The sequence below is a fragment of the Danio rerio genome, chromosome 15 (assembly GCF_049306965.1).
Source record: "Danio rerio strain Tuebingen ecotype United States chromosome 15, GRCz12tu, whole genome shotgun sequence".
Taxonomy (NCBI): Eukaryota; Metazoa; Chordata; class Actinopteri; order Cypriniformes; family Danionidae; genus Danio; species Danio rerio.
This window is the reverse complement of record NC_133190.1, coordinates 20058702-20081836: the sequence shown is the minus strand read 5'-3', so window position 1 is coordinate 20081836 and position 23135 is coordinate 20058702. Positions and strand designations below refer to the sequence as shown.

At 36.0% G+C, this 23135-nt stretch overlaps 1 protein-coding gene across 2 annotated transcripts in view; it reads right to left on the bottom strand.

Annotated features, from left to right (window-relative positions):
- LOC100001991 (A disintegrin and metalloproteinase with thrombospondin motifs 8) overlaps positions 1–23135 on the bottom strand; it is a 36046-nt gene that overhangs the window by 10653 nt on the left and 2258 nt on the right. For both annotated transcript variants that reach the window (XM_073923519.1, XM_001341842.7), the window contains exons 2-8: positions 17554–17793; positions 14353–14485; positions 12382–12549; positions 9559–9851; positions 4660–4846; positions 4409–4581; positions 1328–1503 (exon numbers count right to left, since the gene is read on the bottom strand). In XM_073923519.1, coding sequence (XP_073779620.1) covers positions 1328–1503; positions 4409–4581; positions 4660–4846; positions 9559–9851; positions 12382–12549; positions 14353–14485; positions 17554–17793 — 1370 coding nt within the window. The remainder of the gene's footprint in view (positions 1–1327; positions 1504–4408; positions 4582–4659; positions 4847–9558; positions 9852–12381; positions 12550–14352; positions 14486–17553; positions 17794–23135) is intronic.

Sequence of the window (23135 nt, the reverse complement as noted above, 5' to 3'; positions counted from 1 at the left end):
CATGAATTTTGACATAACCGTTCACATTGAAGTTACATTACAAAACTTGAGATCTGATACTGATTTAATACCACAAATGAAATTGGTACAAATCAGTATTGAAGATCAGACTTCATGCTGTTTGCGTTGTTCACACTGTCATAATGACCAGACAGTTTTGAGTGACATATGGCCAATTATTTTTTAATTTGTCTGCAAAGTTTGCCAAATTTTAATAATACCCACCCAAGGCATGCCTGGGTAGATTGAATGTACTCCCAGTAGGCACACAACTTCATATGATATAGGTATTTGGTTATGTTTTGATTGCAATGTCAGGAGAGCAAAATCCAATGTCAGTTTAACGTCAAATGATGTCATAATGTGACGTCCATTAGTAGACGTTGATTTTTGGTTGATTTTAGGTTGTGGAATTAACCAACCAATATCCAGTGTTCTCTTTACGTCAAAATGTGACGTCCATACAATGTCAAAGTCTAACATCAGTAGACATTGATCTTTGGTTGGTTTTAGGTTGTAGAATTAACCAACCAATATCCAGCATCATCTTAACATCATAATGTGACATCCATACAATGTCAAATCTAACATCAGTAGACGATCTTTGGTTGGTTTTAGGTTTTGGAATTAACCAACCAATATCCAGCGTCATCTAAACGTCATAATGTGACGTCCATACACTATCAAAGTCTAACATCAGTAGACGGTTATCTTTAGCTAGTTTAAATTTGTAGCATTATCTGCCTGACATCTTTCCGACATTGGCTTTGTGCTTTGTGTCTGGGTTCGCAGTAAATCTTATATCAGGATTTTAAACTTATGTTAAAACATATACTGATTTTTTGTTTATATTTGGCGGAGTAACTGAGGAACAAAGGCACAGTCTTTATTCAGAAAGTGTACACTGTGTTTTTCTTCTGATTAAAAGATGGGTATTTGCAGCCTGATATACTCTTTTAAACAATCACAGGATTTTGAGCTGAAAGTTGTGGGGACACCTGAGACTTACACTTTACTTATTTTAATGTGCATAATTTGACCCATTTCATTTGAAAATATGTTATTTGCAACGAGTCAAGGGATTGTATTTCTTTTTTTTTCTTTTCTTTTTTTTTTTTTTTTTGCTCAGAATCAATTATGTCAATGTTGTGATTCTCCTTGTAGCATGCTGTTGTTTTTTTCATGGCTTATTACTTGAAACTACACTAGAAAATAAATGGAAGAGGTACTGCAGAAAGAAATGCAACTGATAATGTGAGCAAATACTAATACACAAGTTTATAAGAAAGAATGCAAGTTATAATAAATAGCAGTGAGATATTCTTACACGACTTTATTGAAGGAGCCAGATATTATCCTGCAGCTCTGGCCGTTTCCTCCACACACAGCACATTTGTCCAGCTTCTTACTAGAATCGATCTCCAGGTCACAACCAGCTTTGATACACTGGCCTTGAACACAGAAGGATGTGGTATCAGGACCACATGGGGTTCCATCAATCACCTAAAAATAAAACAGGTAAAATTATTTTGTGTATTTTATTTATTTATTAGGTTTAGTTTCTTCTCAACTTTTTAAAGTATGATCAACTTGGCGATACAGATCATTTCAAATTCAAGCTATATGATGTTGTAGGAAGGCAAACTATCATATGGATTTGTTTATATGGTAAAGCATGTCTTTTTTTTCCAAAGGTAAATGCTGACAAGATCAGGGACTGGTCTGTGGACTTTGGGGGTTTTACGATGTGGTCACATGTTGATTGATCAGTTTGTATGTCTCAGTATTTGGGCTTTGGTCACATGATCAAGAAAGATACAAAAAAAATGGTAAACTTTGCTCTGGTCTTTTCCTGCTCTGCTATGCTCCTCTCTTTCTCTGGAAGGCTATCTTCTTTGTCTCTACTGCTCCCTTTGGGGCCTACTCACTGCTCTTAGTCTCTCTCTCTCCCCGTCTCTCCCTCTCTCTCAGGTAACTTTATTTTGCATTTAAGCTGGGTACAAGTATTCCATGTATTATCCTTTTATAGTTATTTTGTAACTAATTCAGTTGTAATAGAGAATTATTGTCATTAAATCCTTTCATTTTCAAGTATTTGTGAATTACTTTTAATTTAACATCAACAATTAATTGCTCCATGTTGCAATACAACACAATAACATAATAGTAATGCTCTCCCACATTTGTGGCTATTATTACAGCCATTATTTCCATTTTTGGTATGCAGAAGGATGGCTTTACTAGAAATGTATACAGTATTCACCATCATACAGATTTTTTAGTCATTCGCCAAAACTTGTTGTAGTTGATATCCCACTCTTACAGTGTTAAAGTGAAAAAAAAGAAAAGCAACAAGATGTATCATGAATTACAAATCATAGGATTTCTTACAGCGTAGATATGTACAGTAGCAGTGTATTTTGAGTTTGATTCTGAGTGTGCATCACACAGGAGAGTCAAGGTCACGGTTAAGGTAATTTACATAGCACCTAAAAAGCAACAAGTGCTGAACAAGGTGCTGCAAACAACAAAAGTATAAAGCATTAAAACTCTATAGAAAGTAGTGAACATTAAAAGACACAATAAAACAATAATGCAAAGCATCAAATGCAGAGTAAAACAAAGCAACATAAAAAAGTATTTTGGTCCCACTTTATATTAAGTGTCCTTAACTACTATGTACTTACATCAAAAAAATAAATACAATGTACTTACTGTGTTTATAATGTATTTGAGAACACTTGTGGTGCTTTTGAGTTGGGATTGAGGTTGGGTTATGGACAGGTTTGGTGGCATGGGTATGTTTAAGGGTGGGTTAAGATGTGGGGATGGTCAACAGTGTATTTACAAATGTAATTACAAAAGTTAAATACAGATGTAATTACATACATGTATTTAATCAAGCATAAGTACACAGTAAATACATGTATTTACACAATTAGTACATTGTAACAAACTATTAATTCCTGTGTAAGTACATATTAGTTAAGGCCACTTAATATAAAATGGGACCAGTATTTTGAAGATAGTCAAAAACCAGAGAGACAAGTTGTTGTTTTTTAAGTTACAGTTTATAGGACAATGAGGTTGGAAATGTTCTAATGGACACAAGGCAATGAGTTCTATAGAGTAGGAACAAAAACTGCACACTTTAGATTTTAAACAGGATGTTGAGACAATCAATAACTTCTGGGATGAGGATCAGTGTGTTCTCCCAGAATAATAGATTTTAAGAAGATTTGCAATGTCAGTTGGAGCAAGACCATGAAGAGCTTTATTTTAGGGCTGCATGATATTGAATAGAATCAGATGAATTGAATAGCTTTATTTGAAACATTTCATTCATTTATATAGATTAAAATGATAAAATCTTTTTTCTATGCAGTGTGTTTGTATAAATTAAAATAAATAACACATATATATATATATATATATATATATATATATATATATATATATATATATATATATATATAGAAACGCAGCAGAGCAAAGATAAAAGTTAAATAAACAGTGCTATACAGTATTATATCAGTATTCAGGTACAGCAATTAAACAATCAAACATAAAATAACATGGTCATTGCTATTTAAATATAGTAATATTTAACAACGTTTTGTCTTTTAATCTGTAATAAATATATTCTTAGAAAAAAAGTACAGGGGCCGCACTGGGGCAGTACCTTTTTTAGAAGATATTCAAAGAGTCCACGGTAGAACCTCAAAGGTGCATATTAGTGCCCAAATGTAACTAAAAAGTACCTCTGAGGTACCATTATGGACCCATCAGGTACAAATACATGCCTTTTGAAAAGGTACTGCCCCAGTGACAGCTCCTGTACCTTTTTTCTAAGAGTGCAGAAAGTTTTTTTTTTATTAATTATTTAAAAATATATATTAATTAAAAATAACAACAAATACACCCGTTAGCACAGGCTTTTCCCATCAAAGCCCCTTGCCAAGTATTCCACACCTCTACATTGTAATCTAATCCTGTGATGTGACTATTGCGAATGTACACACTGCGATATTGATGCTCAAACGATATATTGTGTTTATATACAAACAGTTAAACCTTAAAATAAACTTTAAATAAAATTTGAAGTAAAGCTAATTAATCCACATTATTCTGTACCAGTTGTTAATATGATATATATAGACTGACTAATTCCAGCATATAGAGTGTTACAGTAATCTGAGTGGTCTTGACAAACCTCCCGTAAGACACACTCCCTCCTCTGTATGCTTGGAGATAAAAACGTAGACTTCTCATAGCATTTGAAGTGCTTCGTTTATCCTCACTTGTAAATTACTTCAGATAAAGGTGTCTGCTAAATGAGTTAATGTAAATGTGTCTCCCAAATGTGTGCATGTAAATCTTTGCACGTGTAAAACAATGAACAATGTACCTTCGGTGCAAACACTCTGAATTCACTGCTGCCCCGTGCTCTGCAAAAGAGTTTACATCTATCCCGTAACGACACTCCAGCGTATTTCGGAATCCACTGCTTCACATTGCCATGAATATCAAAGTGATTGGGATTGTTGTACTTTTCACATTGCTCCTCCCGAAAACTTTTTCCTGCAATTGTGAAGAATTGTCACCAACAGCACAATATGAAGTTGCAGAAGGACTGAGAGATTAGAGAGATCAACTCACCTCGGTTATTCTCACAGGCCTGTTTGTTGCAGGACTGGTAATTGACTCTCTGGCCCACGCAGTATTTTCCTCCGTTTTGCGGAGACGGTCGGTTGCACTCTCGGTAGGAGAACATCACTCCACCTCCGCATGACCTGGAGCACGGCTGCCATGATCCCCACTCACCCCAGCCTCCATCCACAGCCGGCTGAACACACACCACAAACACATTCATTCACTGCACTTTCAATGTGTGTGATTTCAGTGGCGTTACTGAATAACAAAAAATAAATGACCACCAATGTATAAGTGTAAGTGAATATGTGAACATATTGCTTTCTCATTCAATTTGTTGAAAATGACAATCGGTCAAAAAAAAAAAAAAAAAAAACAAGTGCTGCACAATTTTGGAAAAATCTGACATTGCAATATTTTCTTTTGCCATGATATACATTGCAATATAAATATAATTTCACCAGATGATTTGAATAGCTCTATTTGCAGAGCATCTGCATAAATTATAAATAAATTTAAACAAATAAACAGTGCTTTATGCTTTTCTATCAGTATTCAAGTAAAGAAATTAAACAATCAAATGTTAAACAACATGATCATCCTTGTATATCATTCATTCATTTTCTTGTCGGCTTAGTCCCTTTATTAATCCGGGGTCGCCACAGCGGAATGAACCGCCAACTTATCCAGCAAGTTTTTACGCAGCAGATGCCCTTCCAGCCGCAACCCATCTCTGGGAAACATCCACACACATTCACACACACACTCATACACAACGGACAATTTAGCCTACCCAGTTCACCTGTACTGCATGTCTTTGGACTGTGGGGGAAACCGGAGCACCGGAGCAAACCCACGCGAAGGCAGGGAGAACATGCAAACTCCACACAGAAACGCCAACTGAGCCGAGGTTCGAACCAGCGACCCAGCGACCTTCTTGCTGTGAGGTGACAGCACTACCTACTGCGCCACTGCCTCGCCCCCATCCTTGTATAAATAATTTTAAAAAAAATAAGATCTTTATCTTTTAATCTTTAATGAATAATCCAATCCTGCGATTTGACTATTGTGGCTACACACATTGCGATATCAATACTCAAATGATATATTGTTCAGCCCTAAAAAAGTTTTAATTCTTGGGATTGGCAATCAGGGTAATTCCACCAAATACTGATTTTTCTTCTAAAGTTAATTACATTTATGCATTGGTTTTGTGCTGTCTAAAAATTCATATAGACGTCTGAAAACATGCCATCTTTGTATTTTGTGCGGAAAAATGTTCAAACTGACATTCATTTAAAAATTTTTAAAGGATTTTCATTGCCTATTAAAACATCAATAGTTTACTAAACAAGCTAACAAAATTCATTACAAATTATTAGCTAATATTATTTTTTAAACATTACTCATGTTATGATTAACAGAGAAAGGAAATCTTTACAGTATTTCCTATTTTTTTCCCCTTTAAGCTGAATACCAATACCTTGCAAAATAACTAGTAAAATATTAGGCACTGTCACTGGCAAAGCCAAAAGAAATTAGGATAACACTTTAAAATAATTGTCCGTTAACTAATGCCATTTATTGTATCTACCAACGTGAATAACCAATTGGTAATACATTTATTACGATAATTATTCACCTTTGTTGACATTATTTAATATGAAAAATGTTAGTTCATAGTAGCATAATTAAATCACTGTGCATTGTTAACAACCACAACTGTGGATTTTAATAATGCATTAGTAAATGTTGAACAACAATTATTAAATTTTTTACAAGATTATTCATACATAGTAAATGTTTGTAAATATATTACATTAACAAACAGACCATTATTCTAATGGTCTACTGTTACTGAAGTTAGTTATTAGAGCTAATTCAAAAATGTAATTTAATTAAATATTTTTAAAAAATCCTCTTTCCATTCCAGCAATTGAGAAATAAACTGTACATTTGCTGGTAAAAATGATCAGAGATTTAAAGGGGTGGTCCACAACGATATCATATTTTAAACTTTAGTTGATGTTTATTGTAGCTGTGTAAACATAAACAACATCTCTAAATGTACTATGCTCAAAGTTCAATGCAAAGGGAGACAGTGGCTTTTCCAGAGTAAGCTTAGCAAAGCCTACAGTAAAGGAGGTTTTTGAGATAAAAAAAAAATACACCCGGGTTAGTGAGATTACAAGAGCTTCAGGTTAAATGCTTTCACCATGCACACACACCTTGCTCAGCGAAGGGGCATGGCCAGAGGCACTGTATTACTGTAATGTAGCAGAGGAAGCTACTGTTATTAAAAGGCATCCAATAGGGTTGGGCATCTAAGCTATAATGCCGATCCGATACGCATCTCGATACAAAGAATACGATCCGATATATTAGCGATACATTTGTGACATATTGCGATGCAACACGATACGATTCACACCCATATCACGATACGATGCGATATTTCAGCACTAACTAATTAGATCAAGTTTATGAGATGATGTGAAAGAAGAAGCTGTGCCATTGAATGAGTTTGATTATTTATAAACCAAGCAAAACCAAGACTTTTTTTTACAAACTGGCTTTTCTCTCAGAGCCAGAGTGTCAGTTTACAGTAGAGGGCCATTTTAGAACATATAGCACATATTATTTAAGTATTTTCAAGATAAACAGAATGTATAAGTGCAATATATATTAAATATATATATATATATATATATATATATATATATATATATATATATATATATATATATATATATATATATATATATATATTTGCACTCTTTCAACATAAATAAATTGAGCATTGCACAACAAGAATTGTGATTTAACTTTTCAACTATGAAAACAAGTTTTACAAAGATATATTTTGCCACTGATTATTCAAAACTTAAGGTTGTGAACTAGCAGTGTTATGCTGCTTTGAAACATCACTGTCACTGTAAACAACAGGCTAATAAAAATATAACAAACCAGCAATCTTCTTGCTGTGAGGTGGTCAAACTACCCACTGTGCCACCGTGACACCGAATTATTTTTATCATTATTATTATTAATATTATTATTATTATAGTTAAATAAAAATTAACAGGAGGAGGTGTTTAAAACCTTCGTTCTCCGTGAAACTAGGCTGAATATCTTTGCAGATGAACAATGCAATAGCATTCGTTATTGGCGTAGAGCGAGCAGAACTGTTGCGCATGGAAAAAAAACTTGCAATGCTTTTATCACCACTTTTGGAGCTGGTTGAAGCAGTGCGAAAGCCGGGGATGCAGAAACACTGGAAGATGCTTTCACAACAACACCGCGGCGCCGCTTCAAGTGAGATTTCAGATTAGTCGTACTGCCCGCATATTTTTCAGATGCGCGGCACATTTTGCAAATTGCATCTGTCCTGTCATGTCGTCCATCCTTAAATCCATAATGTTGCTTGCCATACTTTAGATTTAGAACTCAGTGGGGAATAAAATGTTTGTTTTGCTTCTCGCGCTTTCTGAGGGCGCTCCACTAGCTTCATCCGCACACCTGATACACTGAGTTGTAGTGTGTGCACATCCGCAAATCCGTTGCTAAGGCTTACTTTATGTAGGTCGATTAAATTATGCGCCAAAAACAGGTTGACAACACTTGTTAATAAATTAAAAATACATTCTATATTAAAAATATAAGCTGTATCTCGGAAAAATCGATGCATCTCGCAGAAACCGATGCATCTCGATTTGCTTCCAAAATTTCATTCATCCTCTGCTGCTCAACCGATGCACTCGCATCGTGCACGCGCATGACCGCGTATCGATACATATCGGTTAATCTTCCCATCCCTAGCATCCAAAGCACACGATACAACGAGAGAAGTGCTTACAATTTAATTTTAATTATGTTCCAGAGACTTATAAAAAATTATTTAGCTAGTATTTGACAAAGGTCAGTCTCCAAAATCTCTCCCAGTTCAGTGCTGGATTCAACTAAAAACTCCTCCAACCACGACGAAGCTGTGGATTGTGAGCCACAACCTTTAAGCAATTTTATTTGTTAAAATTGATCTATTGCATACAGAGTTTCTAGCGTTATGAGAATGAGGACGTAAACAAGGATGTAAACGATGGGAAATGCTGTTTGGCACCGATAACAATTTAGCAATTAACAATTTCATATTTATCCATCAAATCACTGTTAACAGCCACAATCTTTAGCAGCGCTGGATTGTCTCTCCATGCGGGCACTTTCCCTGCATTCTATATCTCAAATAACGAACTCGCAAAAGATATGTGACCATTTCATATTTCTCACACAGGCTTATTCCGAATATATGTGAAAGACACTTGTCAGATGTTTTTTTAGGCGTGAGGTTCAGCTGTGTCCTCTGTGTCATTTTCTGTCTGATTCAGGCAAAAACTGAAACGGCTAACAGCCACTCTTACTAAGAGTGTTTATACAGCGCGAAAGTGTGTGCTTGTAGGGGCGTGACACTTTTCCTGGTGATGTGAAGCCGATCAATTATGTTAGCTGAACAATCAGAGCCTCTTGAGGGCGGGTTTTCAGAGGAACTAGGAAATACGACAGTCGTTTTCATGTTAGCTGAGTAGCAGTATATAATAAAAGTAAGAGAAATGAAAAAAATTGGTGATTTTCTACAAGTGAAGCATGAGCACACATTGCTTTGCATCTTATTAACAACCAAACCTTAAAAATACACCCTGGACCACCCTTTTAAAAAATCTGCATACATTATTTAAAATCTATTTTTTAAGTAAATGCATTGTTTTGAGACCCAAATAACCATTTTTAAAATTGATTTAATAAAACAAAATTATGCTCTAGACATTGACCCTTTCTATTTGAAGCATCTTGTACTCATAAAATGAGTGAATTCAAGTCTAAAACGTGTAACACAGAGATGTTTTGATCTACCTGCGGCCTCAGGACATCCTCAGAAGACATGCACACACTGTTCAGGCAGGTCCTGTTGGTGCCGCAGCTCGTGCCATCCGCCCAGGGCAAACTCCCGTTTCGAGTCGTGCACATAGACTGGCCCTCCTGTTGACACCAAAGCCGCTCACACACCTCGCTGGATGAGGTGTTGGGACAATGTGAAAACTCCTCTCCAAATATCTGCTGACACTGGCGGTCCAGACTGTAAGTTAGGCCTGGCAGCTCAGTGGGTAAAGCCACTGTGGTCTCAGGGGCGTCCAGTAAACAGTCTCCTGTTATTATCCAGAGGAAGAGTTAGAGAGAGCAGTAAATCGCTAAATCAAAGGATTGTGTAACAGTAGGAACATTGGGCTCCTGGAGCTGACATTTCGGGAGACTTGCAGGAATGCACATCTGGGGGAGTGAAGCGGCGAGGAGGAACACGAGTGAGCAGAAACACACGTGGGGAACATGGGCCACTGCCCACCTCAAATGATACAGCCGTTCGAAAAGGAAATGTGCGAGACTAAAGCTTCAGAGACACGAGACGTGGAAAGAAAACATTTGTTACATTCTCCTTTTATAAGCTGGAATGTAAAGTGACAGAAAGGACTGATTACTGACTCCATGGAAAGGATTTGAAAATGAATATGTATCTGCGTAAGTATAATTAAAAGGCAATGCAAAAGTTTTACTATAAACAAAAGGAAAGTATTTTGTATTGACACACATGTTGCAAGCTCTTATAATTGTTGAAGCTGGGTCACTGACAAAAAAGTTAGACCATAAAAATTCAGTTCTTGCAAATATACTTTTGCTTTTGCTGATTTTGAAAAAAAGCAATAATTAACATTTTATTTCTTACTGACCTTTTGCATATTACATTTAATTTTTATTCTACATTTTGCTCAAAATGTTATTTTTATTTTCAAGACATGGTTCGATTTAAAGGGGTAGTTCACCCCAAAAATTGTGCTTTATTATACATCATTATGCAACAGGAAGAACGCACTATAAACTACATTGAACAAGCTAAGGACTTTTTTCATGAATTTCATTGAAAAGGTTTGTTATCAATCTCCATTTTAACTGAGCAACTGCATTACTCTTACATCTTTGTTAAGTTTTATAATTTTTAAATAGTAAAAGATCACACTTTGTATTTATTTTTAAGACTTTTCAAAACTAAATTAAACTTTTTGTCTTCATTACGACAGCATGAAATTTTTTTAAGAGCCCCTATTATGGGTTTTTGAAAGTGACCTTCCATGCAGAGTGTAACACAGCACTAAATGAATGGAAACATCCAGCTGAGGTTTAAATCTGAAAGTACTCAAAGTTTAAAAATATTGATTCATTGAAGAAATTGTCGAGTCAGAGTCAAATAAATGAAACGTGTTGGGTCCAGATCTTTTGCTTGAACGCATTGACACAGTACATCACCAAATATGTAGTACCAGTTCAGGTAAAAACGTGAATGCGCCATTTCCTTTAGACACTAGCGGAGCGCGGGGGATCACGGGACTGATCATGACACAAAGATAATGATCACTGACAAATGGAGATTCGGCTGCAGGGAATAAAGGGTTAAAGTTTTTTTTTCACAACAATACCACTGTAGCCAACCTGTCCTCTATTTGATTGTTGATACAATAACCTACACTGCAACGCGGGATTCGTCAGCCATTTGCTATTGAAGGAGCAGCAGAGACTATTGTGTATGGGATATGCCTGACTTTGACAGGGACTTTGTCAGTAACTGTTGCAGTTCATATGAACCAGTTTCTTCTTCCTCCGGATCATAACATGTAAGTGTAATAAAAATTGTTGCCTTGTTTAACCGCTCTCAGGTTAAATCTTTATGGGGTTATTCACATATTGTGAATAAAACCACATTGAAAACGCGATGCGTGCTTCTTCCTTTACCGATGTAAATGCGTTTCTGAACTAACGATCCTCTGCTGTTTGTTGCTATGTCCACCATCAGCTGTTTCTACACACACAGCGCGGACAATTTCTTTTTAAATTGTCCAGCTTTTGCCACTGTGTGGATTAGTACTAAATGTGTGTTGTTATTTTTGGGGTTAGGGTTAAAAGTAGAGTAATATGCCAGTGTTTAATTGCATTGCTTTATTGCATTCATGCATTGGGTTCTCAAATTGTGCTACTTCATAGCCGTAATGGGCATTTCTCTCTGTTATAATATTCAACATTGCGTTAAATTATTTTAAAAATATAAATGTAGATTTGGACATAAAAGTCTTAGGGTCCTATCATACAACTGGCACAATGTAGCGCTAAGAGCAACCCAATTGCTTTTTGCTGGTTTCAGCCTCACACAGTAATCTTTTTCACATCCTGGGCTATGTTGTTTAAATAGCAAGTGTATTTGCGCATATTTATTAACCCATTGGCTGCTGGTCTGTAAATTAGGTGTGTTCAGGTGCATTATTGAGGTGACACTCTGGTTTACCGCACGTTGTGCCCAATTTTAACAACAAGATAAGGTACAACCTTTTTAGACCTTGCACCAAATGCATTGACTGTTTTCACATCATTAAACGTGCAAAAAACGATTCGGACATGCCCTAAGAGCACTTCCACCATGTACTAAGGTCATTAAAATATGGCCCTTATAGTTATAGAAAATTCCCCTACAAACATTAAAAAAGCCTCTGAAAATAAATTGAGGGAGGCAAACAATGCTTAAGTTAAAGTTGAGTAACTTAGACTAACTTAGACTAACTTGACTAACTTTGTTAGTGAAAAAACAGTACCATGCAAACTACACCATGATGCTCATAAATTAAAGGATGTGCGTACCATGTCCATTGTCGAAAAACTCAGTGACGTACAAAGCACTGCAGGGTGACCAGGGTGAGGTTTTACTGAGCTGAGTGAATACAGGAGCCATGATATGATCCTCGCCTAGATGTCCAAAAAGCTGCTCACAGCTCTTAGTGTCATCATGAGGCATGCTCAAAACATGACCTGGAGACACAAAGCCACATCATGGAAGAATTAGAGATCACAAGAGATCGTCAAATCAGCAAGATTTCTCACATAGAAGAACAATTTTTAGTTCTTTGTATAACCTTAAGGTAAACAGTTTTAAATAAAGACTCATGTATTATATCATTTGAAGAACATTTTAATTATGCAGAGCACATAAACCCTTTTTTTAAATAGTTTCTTAGATGTTGAAGGTTCTTCATGAAACTACTGATGCCCAATAATGACAGTTTATTTGAAAATATATGACTCAGCCTACATTTTTGTGAAACATAAAATCAAACCTTTCAACAACTGTTTATGCTCATTTAAAACAAAATTATTTTTGTTTAAAAAAAAAGACCAGGATGGATATGTTTACATATTATATTATTTCTCTGGTTTCACTGCATGTTTCAGATGTCCAATTTACTAGAGAATGCTGTCTACATTTTTGTGAATCTGAAATATGATACTTAGGATGCATTTTGTTTCAGATACATGTCTTTCTTGCACACGAGATGGGAGAGCTCTGGGACCCTTCCCTAATCCCAGGGCTGGATTAACCAATAAGCATTATGGGCTCTGGCCCAGGGGCCTGTGCGCACTTGGGGACCCTGATTTTGGAGAGTCTATTTAGGCTAAATGCAAATAGCGCACTTCGTTGGAATAAGCTAATTGAGTGATTCCCGCCCATTACCGTTTCATTGACAGAGTCAACATAACTAAAGATCAAGACACTAAGCAGTATGAATGGCTTAGTTCGTAAAGTGCATGGCAGCTTGTTTTGACATGATCATGAACCTGGTTCGAATCTAGCTTCCAATGAACTTGTTTTTCTTTCCTGCCCCCTACATATCAGATTTTGCTTACTCTTCATCACGAGGAAGACAAGTAGGAGTCATTAATAAGTGTGTGTATTATAGAAGACTCAGATTCATAAAACTGGATTGGAGAGGTGTTATATCCAAATCATATGCATTATAAGTGTGTAGAATATATACATTAAAAATACTCTTAATATAATTTTTGTGTACTGCTTCAGTGAACTTGAACAAGAATATTAAAATCCATTAAGTTTCACTAGTTGTATTAGTATTTTTTTTTCTAATTATGCTTTAAATGCTTTAAAAATTTGTTAAATCTCTGTAGATTAGAAATATATGTACTCTATATCATTTACTTTAAAAATGCAGGCAATACATTTTAGATCATTTTTATTTAAAAAATATTTTGTTATTCTTATTTTTTTATTTAACAATAGGGGTGCGACCTGGTAGGGGCCTACAAGACATTGTGCCCAGGGGCCTCTGAACTCTTAATCCGGGCCAGCCTAAACCCAATGAATAGTAAAAGTAGTAGTAAACCAATTCCAAAAGGAAACATTGCTTTACCTTATTTTTAAATAGCTTTTATCTGTTTTGTGGAACTGTGCTTCACTGGACTTGAACCCAAGGACTTTCCATCACAAGTACAACTCTGTATAAGGTGAGCTACCAAGCAAACTGACCACGCCTGAAAAGTTTGTGTAAATATATTCAATAAAGTACAAATCACAGACATCATTAAGCTGTTTTATGACATTTGGTGTTGTGCAAAGTAATGCACATAATAATTGTTTATTTGTCAATAGTATGTCTCTGAAACTGTCATTCATATGAAAAGGAACAACTGTTGTTGGTGTCATTCTGCCTGTGGTGTTAATTTTAACTAGAAACTGCAGTCAGATGTATGTTGAAGTACATTTTGTGGTTTCATATAGATGCACGCTGAAGCATGTTTTCTTACTAATTTTATCCTCACCTAGCTCATGTGCAGTTGTGTAAGCAGCCTGAAGGCCGTTGTCTTCAATCACAGAACAGCTCCTTTTAGTGTCACACATGGTTCCAACATCAGCTACACCCAACGTCTCGCAACTCTGATGTCCACAGATGTCCTGAAAGGCGATTTAGAATAAAAAAAAATGTCATTCTTGATGCCGTTCCAGGTCTCTGGTTAATAGCAAAAGCAAAACACATATTTGCCAGTGTTTCCATCATAAAACCAAGCAAATAAATAGTTTTGGCAGAGGCAGACCTATGAAGTGAGAAAATGTATCTCAAAAACATGCCTGGAGTCTTTTCCATCTTTTGCCCAGAGATCCGAGACGGAGACGAATGTTTCCAAAGCAGAAGGCCACAAAACACACATGATTCAAGGCACATCTGGCCTTGGCTCAGTCTGAGAGTCGGACTCACATGTGTTCACCTTTCCGAGGAGCTGCTGTCTGCAGCGAGTCTGCTGCTAATTTCAGCTTCGTTTTCAGTTTCAATATGCCATATAGTCTGCTGCTCCAGTAATGAGCAATGCACCACACACACTTTTCCACAGGTCAAGCTTATGTGGAGCTGCTGAACCCAAACACATACACACATTTTAAGTAGCATAATGTTTTTTAAAATAAGCTTTTAATTGTACACTTTTACTAAACATAATTTAATGTGACTTTAATCAAATTAACAGTCTTTTTATGTACTTTGTACTTATTTAAATTATTAGTCAAAATAAAGTAAGGAATGTAATTTTCCTTACATTTTAATTATATTTTTAAAATAATCTTTTTATTTATACAATTATTTTCTTGTCGGCTTAGTCCCTTTATTAATCTGGGGTCGCCACAGCAAAATGAGCCACCAACTTATCCAGCAAGTTTTTACACAGCGGATGCCCTTCCAGCCGCAACCCATCTCTGGGAAACATACACACACACACACACATACACTACGGACAATTTAGCCTACCCAATTCACCTTCGGACTGTGGGGGAACACGAACGCAGGGAGAACATGCAAACTCCACACAGAAACGCCAACTGAGCCGAGGATCGAACCAGCGACCCAGCAACCTTAATCTTTTTAATGATTTAAAAAAGTACACTTATTTTGGCATGTTTACAATGCACAACACATGCAAAGCTTTATTTTACCTGCAGCAGGTTGCATCAATATTTGTTATTATTTAGTGATCTAAATAAGATATTTAAAAAAATCTATTTCCCTGTCTATTTGAATTTTTATAAAAATTACAACTTAATATATATCTGCTCCTGTCAAAAGAGAACCAAATGCATTAAGAGGCTTAAGGTATATTTCATTTTACCGTAAAGATCTGTGAGAATATTGGGCTAATCATATGCTAATACAATTTGAATTGTGTTCACTTGAAATATTGACAATTGTAATTTAATAAATCTGAATTTTTATATGCTGTGAAAAAATGTTGAATTTGGATTTCTTGATTTGAATTTGAATTTCAATAACCTTTAATATTGAACATCTGAAATGTAATTCAACTGAATTTTTCAAGGTAGACTTTTTTCGAAATACCAAAGTCCATGCATTTGTTTCCTCGCTATTAAAATACACATGATTCTAATTTTACATTAGGCTACATGTAGATATTCCCTGCTGATGACCCCTGACCAACTTTCTGCTGAATCTGAATTTCACGATCTGAATTTTTGGTTTTGAATTTTAGGATATTGAATTCGATGTCCTGAATTTCTTCATCTTGAAAATTTTAAACTGTATTTTTACAAACTGGATAGCAGCAGTCTTTGAATTTTGAAAATATGCCTATAAAAAAAATCTTCCTTTGAAGAATTCAGTTGTATTACATTTCAGATGTTCAATATTTAAGTTGTGAAATTTAAATTCAAATTACGAATTTTGAATTTTGGATTTATTAAATTACAATTGTCAATAATTCAAAATAGCACAATTCAAATTCAGATTGTTTTGGCATATTATTAGCTCCATGGTATTGTAGATGACAGACTTAATTATGAAATGGATTAATGATGTACTTAGGTCCTACTTCTAATAAGTGACAGCAAAGTGGTATTCCCCACCCACCGAATTGATTGACAGGCACCATGTTTCTATGATAACATGTATACATATTTGCAAATAAATTGGAATTAAAATATTTGTTACAACTCTCATGTTTTATAAGCTTAAAACATTTTTGAAACAGAGCATGTTTGTAATAAAGACAGTAAAATCCATATCTAATTCTTAACTGCTATAATCCCCACGACCGCATGGTGTCAGTGAACGCACGTCTTTTTGTGTGTACTGCAAAAGGCATTTGTATGAGACTTATCATTTCAGAAAGGCTCGAATAAACCACCGCAGATACATGAAATATACTTACTCTGTATTTTTGTCTAATGAGCTGTATTTCAGCTTCATCTGAGTCTGTTTCTATCACTGACTGCTGTTTATCTGACATATTGCATGATGAGAAGCAGACACGCATGTGGGAGTGGTGAGCGAGGAGAAGCAGCTCAAATGCATTTAAAGCCAAAGGGTAGAAAAAGAACAGCTACACTGTACTCAGACACAAAATTGGCCAGATTGTGGAGGCTATAATAAATAGATGGGTATAGAAAATACTGATGGGTATTTTCAGCTGAAACTTAACAGACACATTCTGAAGACACCAAAGGATTATCTTACATCTTGTAAAAGGGGTACAATAGGTGCCCTTTAAACTTTAATTATTATCTGATTAATTGTAAATGGCATGCATTTAAAGGGATAGTTCATCCAAACCTTAAAATACTGCCATCATTTACACATCCTTCACTTGTTTCCAAACCTGTTTGACTTTCTTTGTTGAACAAAAAATACGATATTTTGAAGAAAGCTGAAAACCTGTAACCATTGGTTTCAATAGTATTTCAATAGTATTTCTACTGTTTAACAGATTAAAGAAATATAAAAAGGTTTGAGACCATTTGACAGCAAGCAAATGATGATTACATTTTCATTTTGGGGTGAACTATCCCTTTAAACATTTCATTCAGTCCATATTAAACTATTATTTTCATAATAAGAACTTCTTGTTTTCTTCTCAAGGACTGGCTATTCTAAATCCAGTTCACGTCAAAAATCTCACTTCATCATGGTCACATAAATGGATATCGGCTGACTCTCAAATACATCATAAATCAATGCTCACCTCTCTAGTGAACAGTATGGCTGTATCGTAATGCTCCGGATGCCTGTGGCTGGACGGGTTGAAGAGCTGCTGCCAGGCACAGAAGCTACGCAGAGCTACGCCTCCATTGCTGGAGATGGACGGCCCGACCTCTTCATCCTCCACAATCAGCATCTTCACAAGCACAATGTTGATGGAGTTCTTAATGCTGGGGTGCTTGTAAACCTGGGCGGCCACTGACATCAAGGTCAGCATGTAGTGCTAAAAAGAGAAAGGCAACGGCTTGCTACTCGCCAACTGTGCAGCAGAATGTTAAGTGTGAAAACGTGATGAAATCTTGGCAGTGCAGCACACAACAGCTGGAACTGAAAGCTTTTGCATGACATATTTTTAAAAGTTACTGTGGCCAATTACTTGTTTTTATTTATTTATTTTTTGTTTTGTTTATTAATTATTGACTTCATCAAAAATAGATGCAATATTTCATTAAAATCGAGATATTTTTATAATTTCTAAAGGTGTGCTTATTATAGTACACAATTCATTTAAGTATTGAATAATATTAATGAATTATTTGAATTTATCATATGGTTAGTGTTAGAATGTGCGTTAAGTTTATGGTTAGTTAAGTAATTACGCATAATTCCTTGTAATTACTAATGTACATTGCATCAAGAAAGTATTTATTGCGCTTCACTTTTTTTCACATTTTTTTATGTTACAGCCTTATTTTAAAATGGATTAAATTAATTTATTTCCGCAAAATTCTACACACAATACCCCATAATGACAATGTGATAAAAGATTTTTTTTTAATTGTTGCAAATTTATGAAAAATAAAAAACCTGAAATATCAAATGTACATAAGTATTCACAGCCTTTGCTGTGAAGCTGTAAATTGAGCTCAGGTACATTCTGTTTCCATTGATCATTCTTGAGATGTTTTAGCCGCTTAATTGGAGTTCACCTGTGGTAAATTCAGTTGATTGGACATGATTTGAAAAGGCATACACCTGTCTATATAAAGTCCCAGGGTTGACAGTGTATGCCAAAGACAAAAACGAGCATGAAGACAAAGGAATTGTCTGTAGACCTCCGAGACAAGATTGTCTCAAGGCACAAGGCTGGGGAAAGTTACAGAAAAAATTCTGCTGCTCTGAAAGCTCCAATGAGCACAGGAGTCATCGTCCGTTAGTGGAAGATGTTTGGAACCACCAGGGGCCTCATGTATGAAGACTTGTGTTGAAATCATACTAAAACATTGCGTAAGCTCAAAGCTGTAAATGTGCGTACGCAGTAAAAATTCAAATGTATGAAACACTACGTACACATAACCCCACGCATATTCTCTTTGTACATCCAAATTAACGTGAAACTGTGCGCACATGCACGAGCGCAAAACCCCTCCCTGCCTCCTCCCCCATATGAATATGCTAATGACTCTACTTTGGCAAAACCAAACGAAAAAGCAATGGCAAAAGTAGGCAAAAAGAGAAACTTTAAATAGAATGTGAATTGGAGGTGCTCCTGTCGGAGGTAGACTGGAGAAAAACGATGTTATTTGCAAGTTTGTCGTTGGAATGAAGTAGTTGAGTGATTTCCGCCCGTTTGATCAGAAGAGACAACAAAGTTAAAGAGGGAGGACAGCATCAGTGTGAGTGGCGTAGCGCGTAACACACATGGCATCATATTTTGACACTGTCATTCAAGAACGCGGTTCGAATCCAGCGTCTGATGAACTCATTCTTTTTCCCCCACTACATATCAGATTTTGTCTACTCTTCCATCACGAGGAACACAAGAAGGAATCATTAATAAGTGTGGGTATTATGTTAAGCGCATTTGAGCATAACATATTTTTTGTACATTTATTGAATGGAAATGTTTCTGATTCACGTATGCAAATTCGTCTTCAGATGGCGCCTTTATAGCGATGTGCGTGCAGTTGATCGCTCCGATTACAATGGGAAAACCGGCGATCGCTGCAAGTTGCACTTTAATGTTTGGCTGGTCAACTGCATAGTATGGAAACCTCATATACCTGCTAGACATGCGGATGATCTCGTCCCATACAGTTGTCAGCTGCCATTGCAAGGCTCAAAAATACTTTGTAGTGTGCAATTTAACACAATTTTCTATAGGAGTCGCCAATGGAAATAAAACAAACACACAAAAGAAATGTAGGTACGCCAGGCATGAAGTTGGCGTGGAACAACACACATTCTCACGTTCATTTCATCGTTAGTAAATCCAAACGTCAGCAATTCTTATCGTGAAACCAGCGTTGTTACATGAGGCCCCAGAACTCTTCCTAGAGCTGGACGGCTATCTAAGCTGAGTGATCGGGGGAGAAGGGCCTTAGTCAGGGAGGTCATCAAAAATCCGATTGTCACTCTGTCTGAGTGCAGCAAAGTACAGAGACATCCTAAATGAAAACCTGCTTCAGAGTGCTCTTGATCTCAGGCTTGGTTGACGGTTCATCGTCCAGCAGGACAATGATCCAAAGTACACTGGCAAAATATCAATGGAGTGGCTTTACAACAACTCCATGAATGTCCTTGAGTGGCCCAGCCAGAGCCCAGACCTAAATTATATTGAACATCTCTAGAGAGATCTGAAAATGTCTGTTGAGGAAATAAACAAATTTAATCTATTTTGGATTAAGGCTGTAACATAAAAATGTGGATTAGGTGAAGCGCTACGAATACTTTCCGGATGCATTGTAAGTACGTGCAACGTGTAACAAAGACACCTTAAATTAATGTTTTAAAAACTTTTAGCTGATAGAGCCAAATATTATTCTAGAGATTTTTTTCTACTGACTATTTCCACATTAATATATGGTTTATTTGTTAAAAATTCCTGAAGTCAGCAGTATAAGTGTGAAAGCACAGTAAAATCTTGGCAGTTCAGTTCACAACTGCTTGAACAGAAAGGTTTTTGCATTATATAATTTCCAAGTTTTTGTAGACTGTATATGTCTAGCTTTTTCAGAATCATGTATTGTGATAAAAAGGACAAGATTATTGATTTTACTTTTTGGTATTGAAGCATTCCTTAATATACAGTCTATTAATACTCCTCTCTGGAGAATAATATTTAGCTGGCTGAGCCATCCATTTCTTTTCTACTGACTCTACATAAATATGTGGTTTATTTGTTGAAAATTCCTGAAGTATGATAAGTGTGAAAGCATGATGAAATCTTGGCACTAAAGCTCACAACTGCTGGAACGGAAAGTATTTTGTATGACATATTTTCCAAGTTATTGTGGACTTGAAATATGTGACCAAGGACCACAAAACCTTATGCTGCATCGGTATATTAATGGCAATATCCAGAAAACAATTGTATCAATTGAGCCAAATTGATTTATTTATTTCTTTTATGACAAAGAAACATAACAATATTAGGTAAAGATCAAGTTCCATGATATTTAGTAAATTTCCATTTGTAAATATCTCAAAACTCAATTTTTGATTAGTAATTAGCATTGCTAAGAACATGGTTTGGACATACTGAGTATATGATTTTTTTTTAACCCTCAGATTCCATATTTCAAATAGTATCTCAGCCAAATATTGTCATGTGCTGAAACATCAATACAAAGCTTATTAATTCAAATTTCATAAGTTAGATAATAATTCAAAAATTGATAGTTATCACTGGTTTTGTTGTCATATTTCTGTTTAAATAAGGCAGGATCACTGTTTACTTTTTGCAGATAAGCATTCATATACAGTACCTTATATAAGTTTATACAACAGTTCTGTCTGTTTCTTGAATCTGATTAGCTGATAGCCATGCAATATTCTGCAAATAACAGCACTCATACCACGTCTTCACCCTTCACCCTTGTGTATTACTCCTCCCACATACAGTGACAAGCAGAGGACAGAGTTTGACAAATTTTCCTGCTGTTAGGCAACATAAATGTACTTTTGAGGCTTTTTAGTCAAGAATGCAAATATTTTAATTGCAGCTATGCAGTTTATTTATAAGAACAGTGCCTATTTTAAAATATTTTTAAATTCGGAGCATTGGATTTAGTACATAGACCACTATTAGCCTGTCTGAGCAGACCAAAGAAAGTGATGGTTGACAATCCGCCACAAGATGGCGACAGAGACCGTATAATAAGCCCTTATAAGCAAAACAGCATTTTCTTAGCGCAAGTTTTAAATTACAGCTGAACAAATCATTATAAATCAGGTAAGTGACATTCTAAGTCCATCTCTCTCTTGTATTTTGTAGTGCTGTATTTTTGACACATAAACTGGTACTGTTTGCTTTGCCTTTTTTAGGGTTAAGTATTGTGATCTGATTGCAATAGAGAAATACTGGGAAATCATTGTAGATGATGGCATTTCATGCAGTTCAGCCTTATAATCTTAAAATGTGAGCAAAAATTACCTGTTTTGTCATCACTTTAGACATTAAGCTAGAGAATCATTTAAATACTAGCTCTAAAGTGACATTTGTATAGTAGCAACGGTTTCTGCTGCTCTGACATTAACTGCAGATGTGATGAAAGCAAGTAGTTCCACGTAAATAAGGGTTTTTGAGACTCTCTGTGTTTGATTGTCTTTTTAATATACATGATTATACCGTTGAACTGTGGAATAAACGCAATATCACACTGGTAGCAGTGCAATATGGCTGTAGATCAGCACTGGTGGGGACTAAGGCACTTACGCATGCCTCCCATCAGTGTGGACATAAAGCCATATCGCGCTGCTACTCATGTGATGTTGCTCATATTGCTGCAAGCAGCAATAGGGCCAAGCAATCCAAAGGCAGAATTTACAAAACAGTCCATATAAATACTCTATTCGGTATAGGCTTTCAATGGGGAGAAATCTAGTTGATAGTCATAGACCAGATATTATTCTAAAGATTTCTTTTCTACTGCTATTCACATAATTATGTGGTTTGTTGAAAATCCCTGACATCAACAGTAAGAGCAGCTGGTGGTCCATTGATTTTATGAGGCCTTGTGTTTCCATCTGCAAAATTTGGAGAGTTGGATCCCAATATCAACATCTGGATTGCTATCTGCCTCATGATCCCGACTGGGACAGTGCATTTTTTCGCACTCCAGTCTCTTCCAATCATTTGTTTTTGATGACTCGATGATGGAGAATTTGAGTAGGAGGTGGATCATAAGTGGGTGTGAAGATCAGTACAGTTCTTGTGAACCGTGACTCATTCTTCTAACTGTACTCCATAGTTTGAACAGTTTGACACGTCCCTCAATGTTCACTAAATTGCTCTTAGCGGTAAGGTAAAGTTTTATTGTTGTTTTGATTTTCTGAACTGGCATTTGACTCAAAAGGCGGGTGTAGCTTATAATAATTGGAATTTATATCCCTGGGATGGTTTGCAGGTCTTAACTGGTCTTCAGCATAGATATATTTGTTTAGTTTGCAAGTTTTGTGAGGATTTTAGGTGGTCAGCATCACCAATTTTGTCCGTTGTTTGGTTTAAGTAAGGACTACACCAGTCTTAGTGGAAGACCACAAAGTAAATTGGAAGCCAATTTGCTTATTCTATAGACCAGGGGGTGGCCAACCCTGTTCCTGGAGAGCCACCTTCCTGCAGAT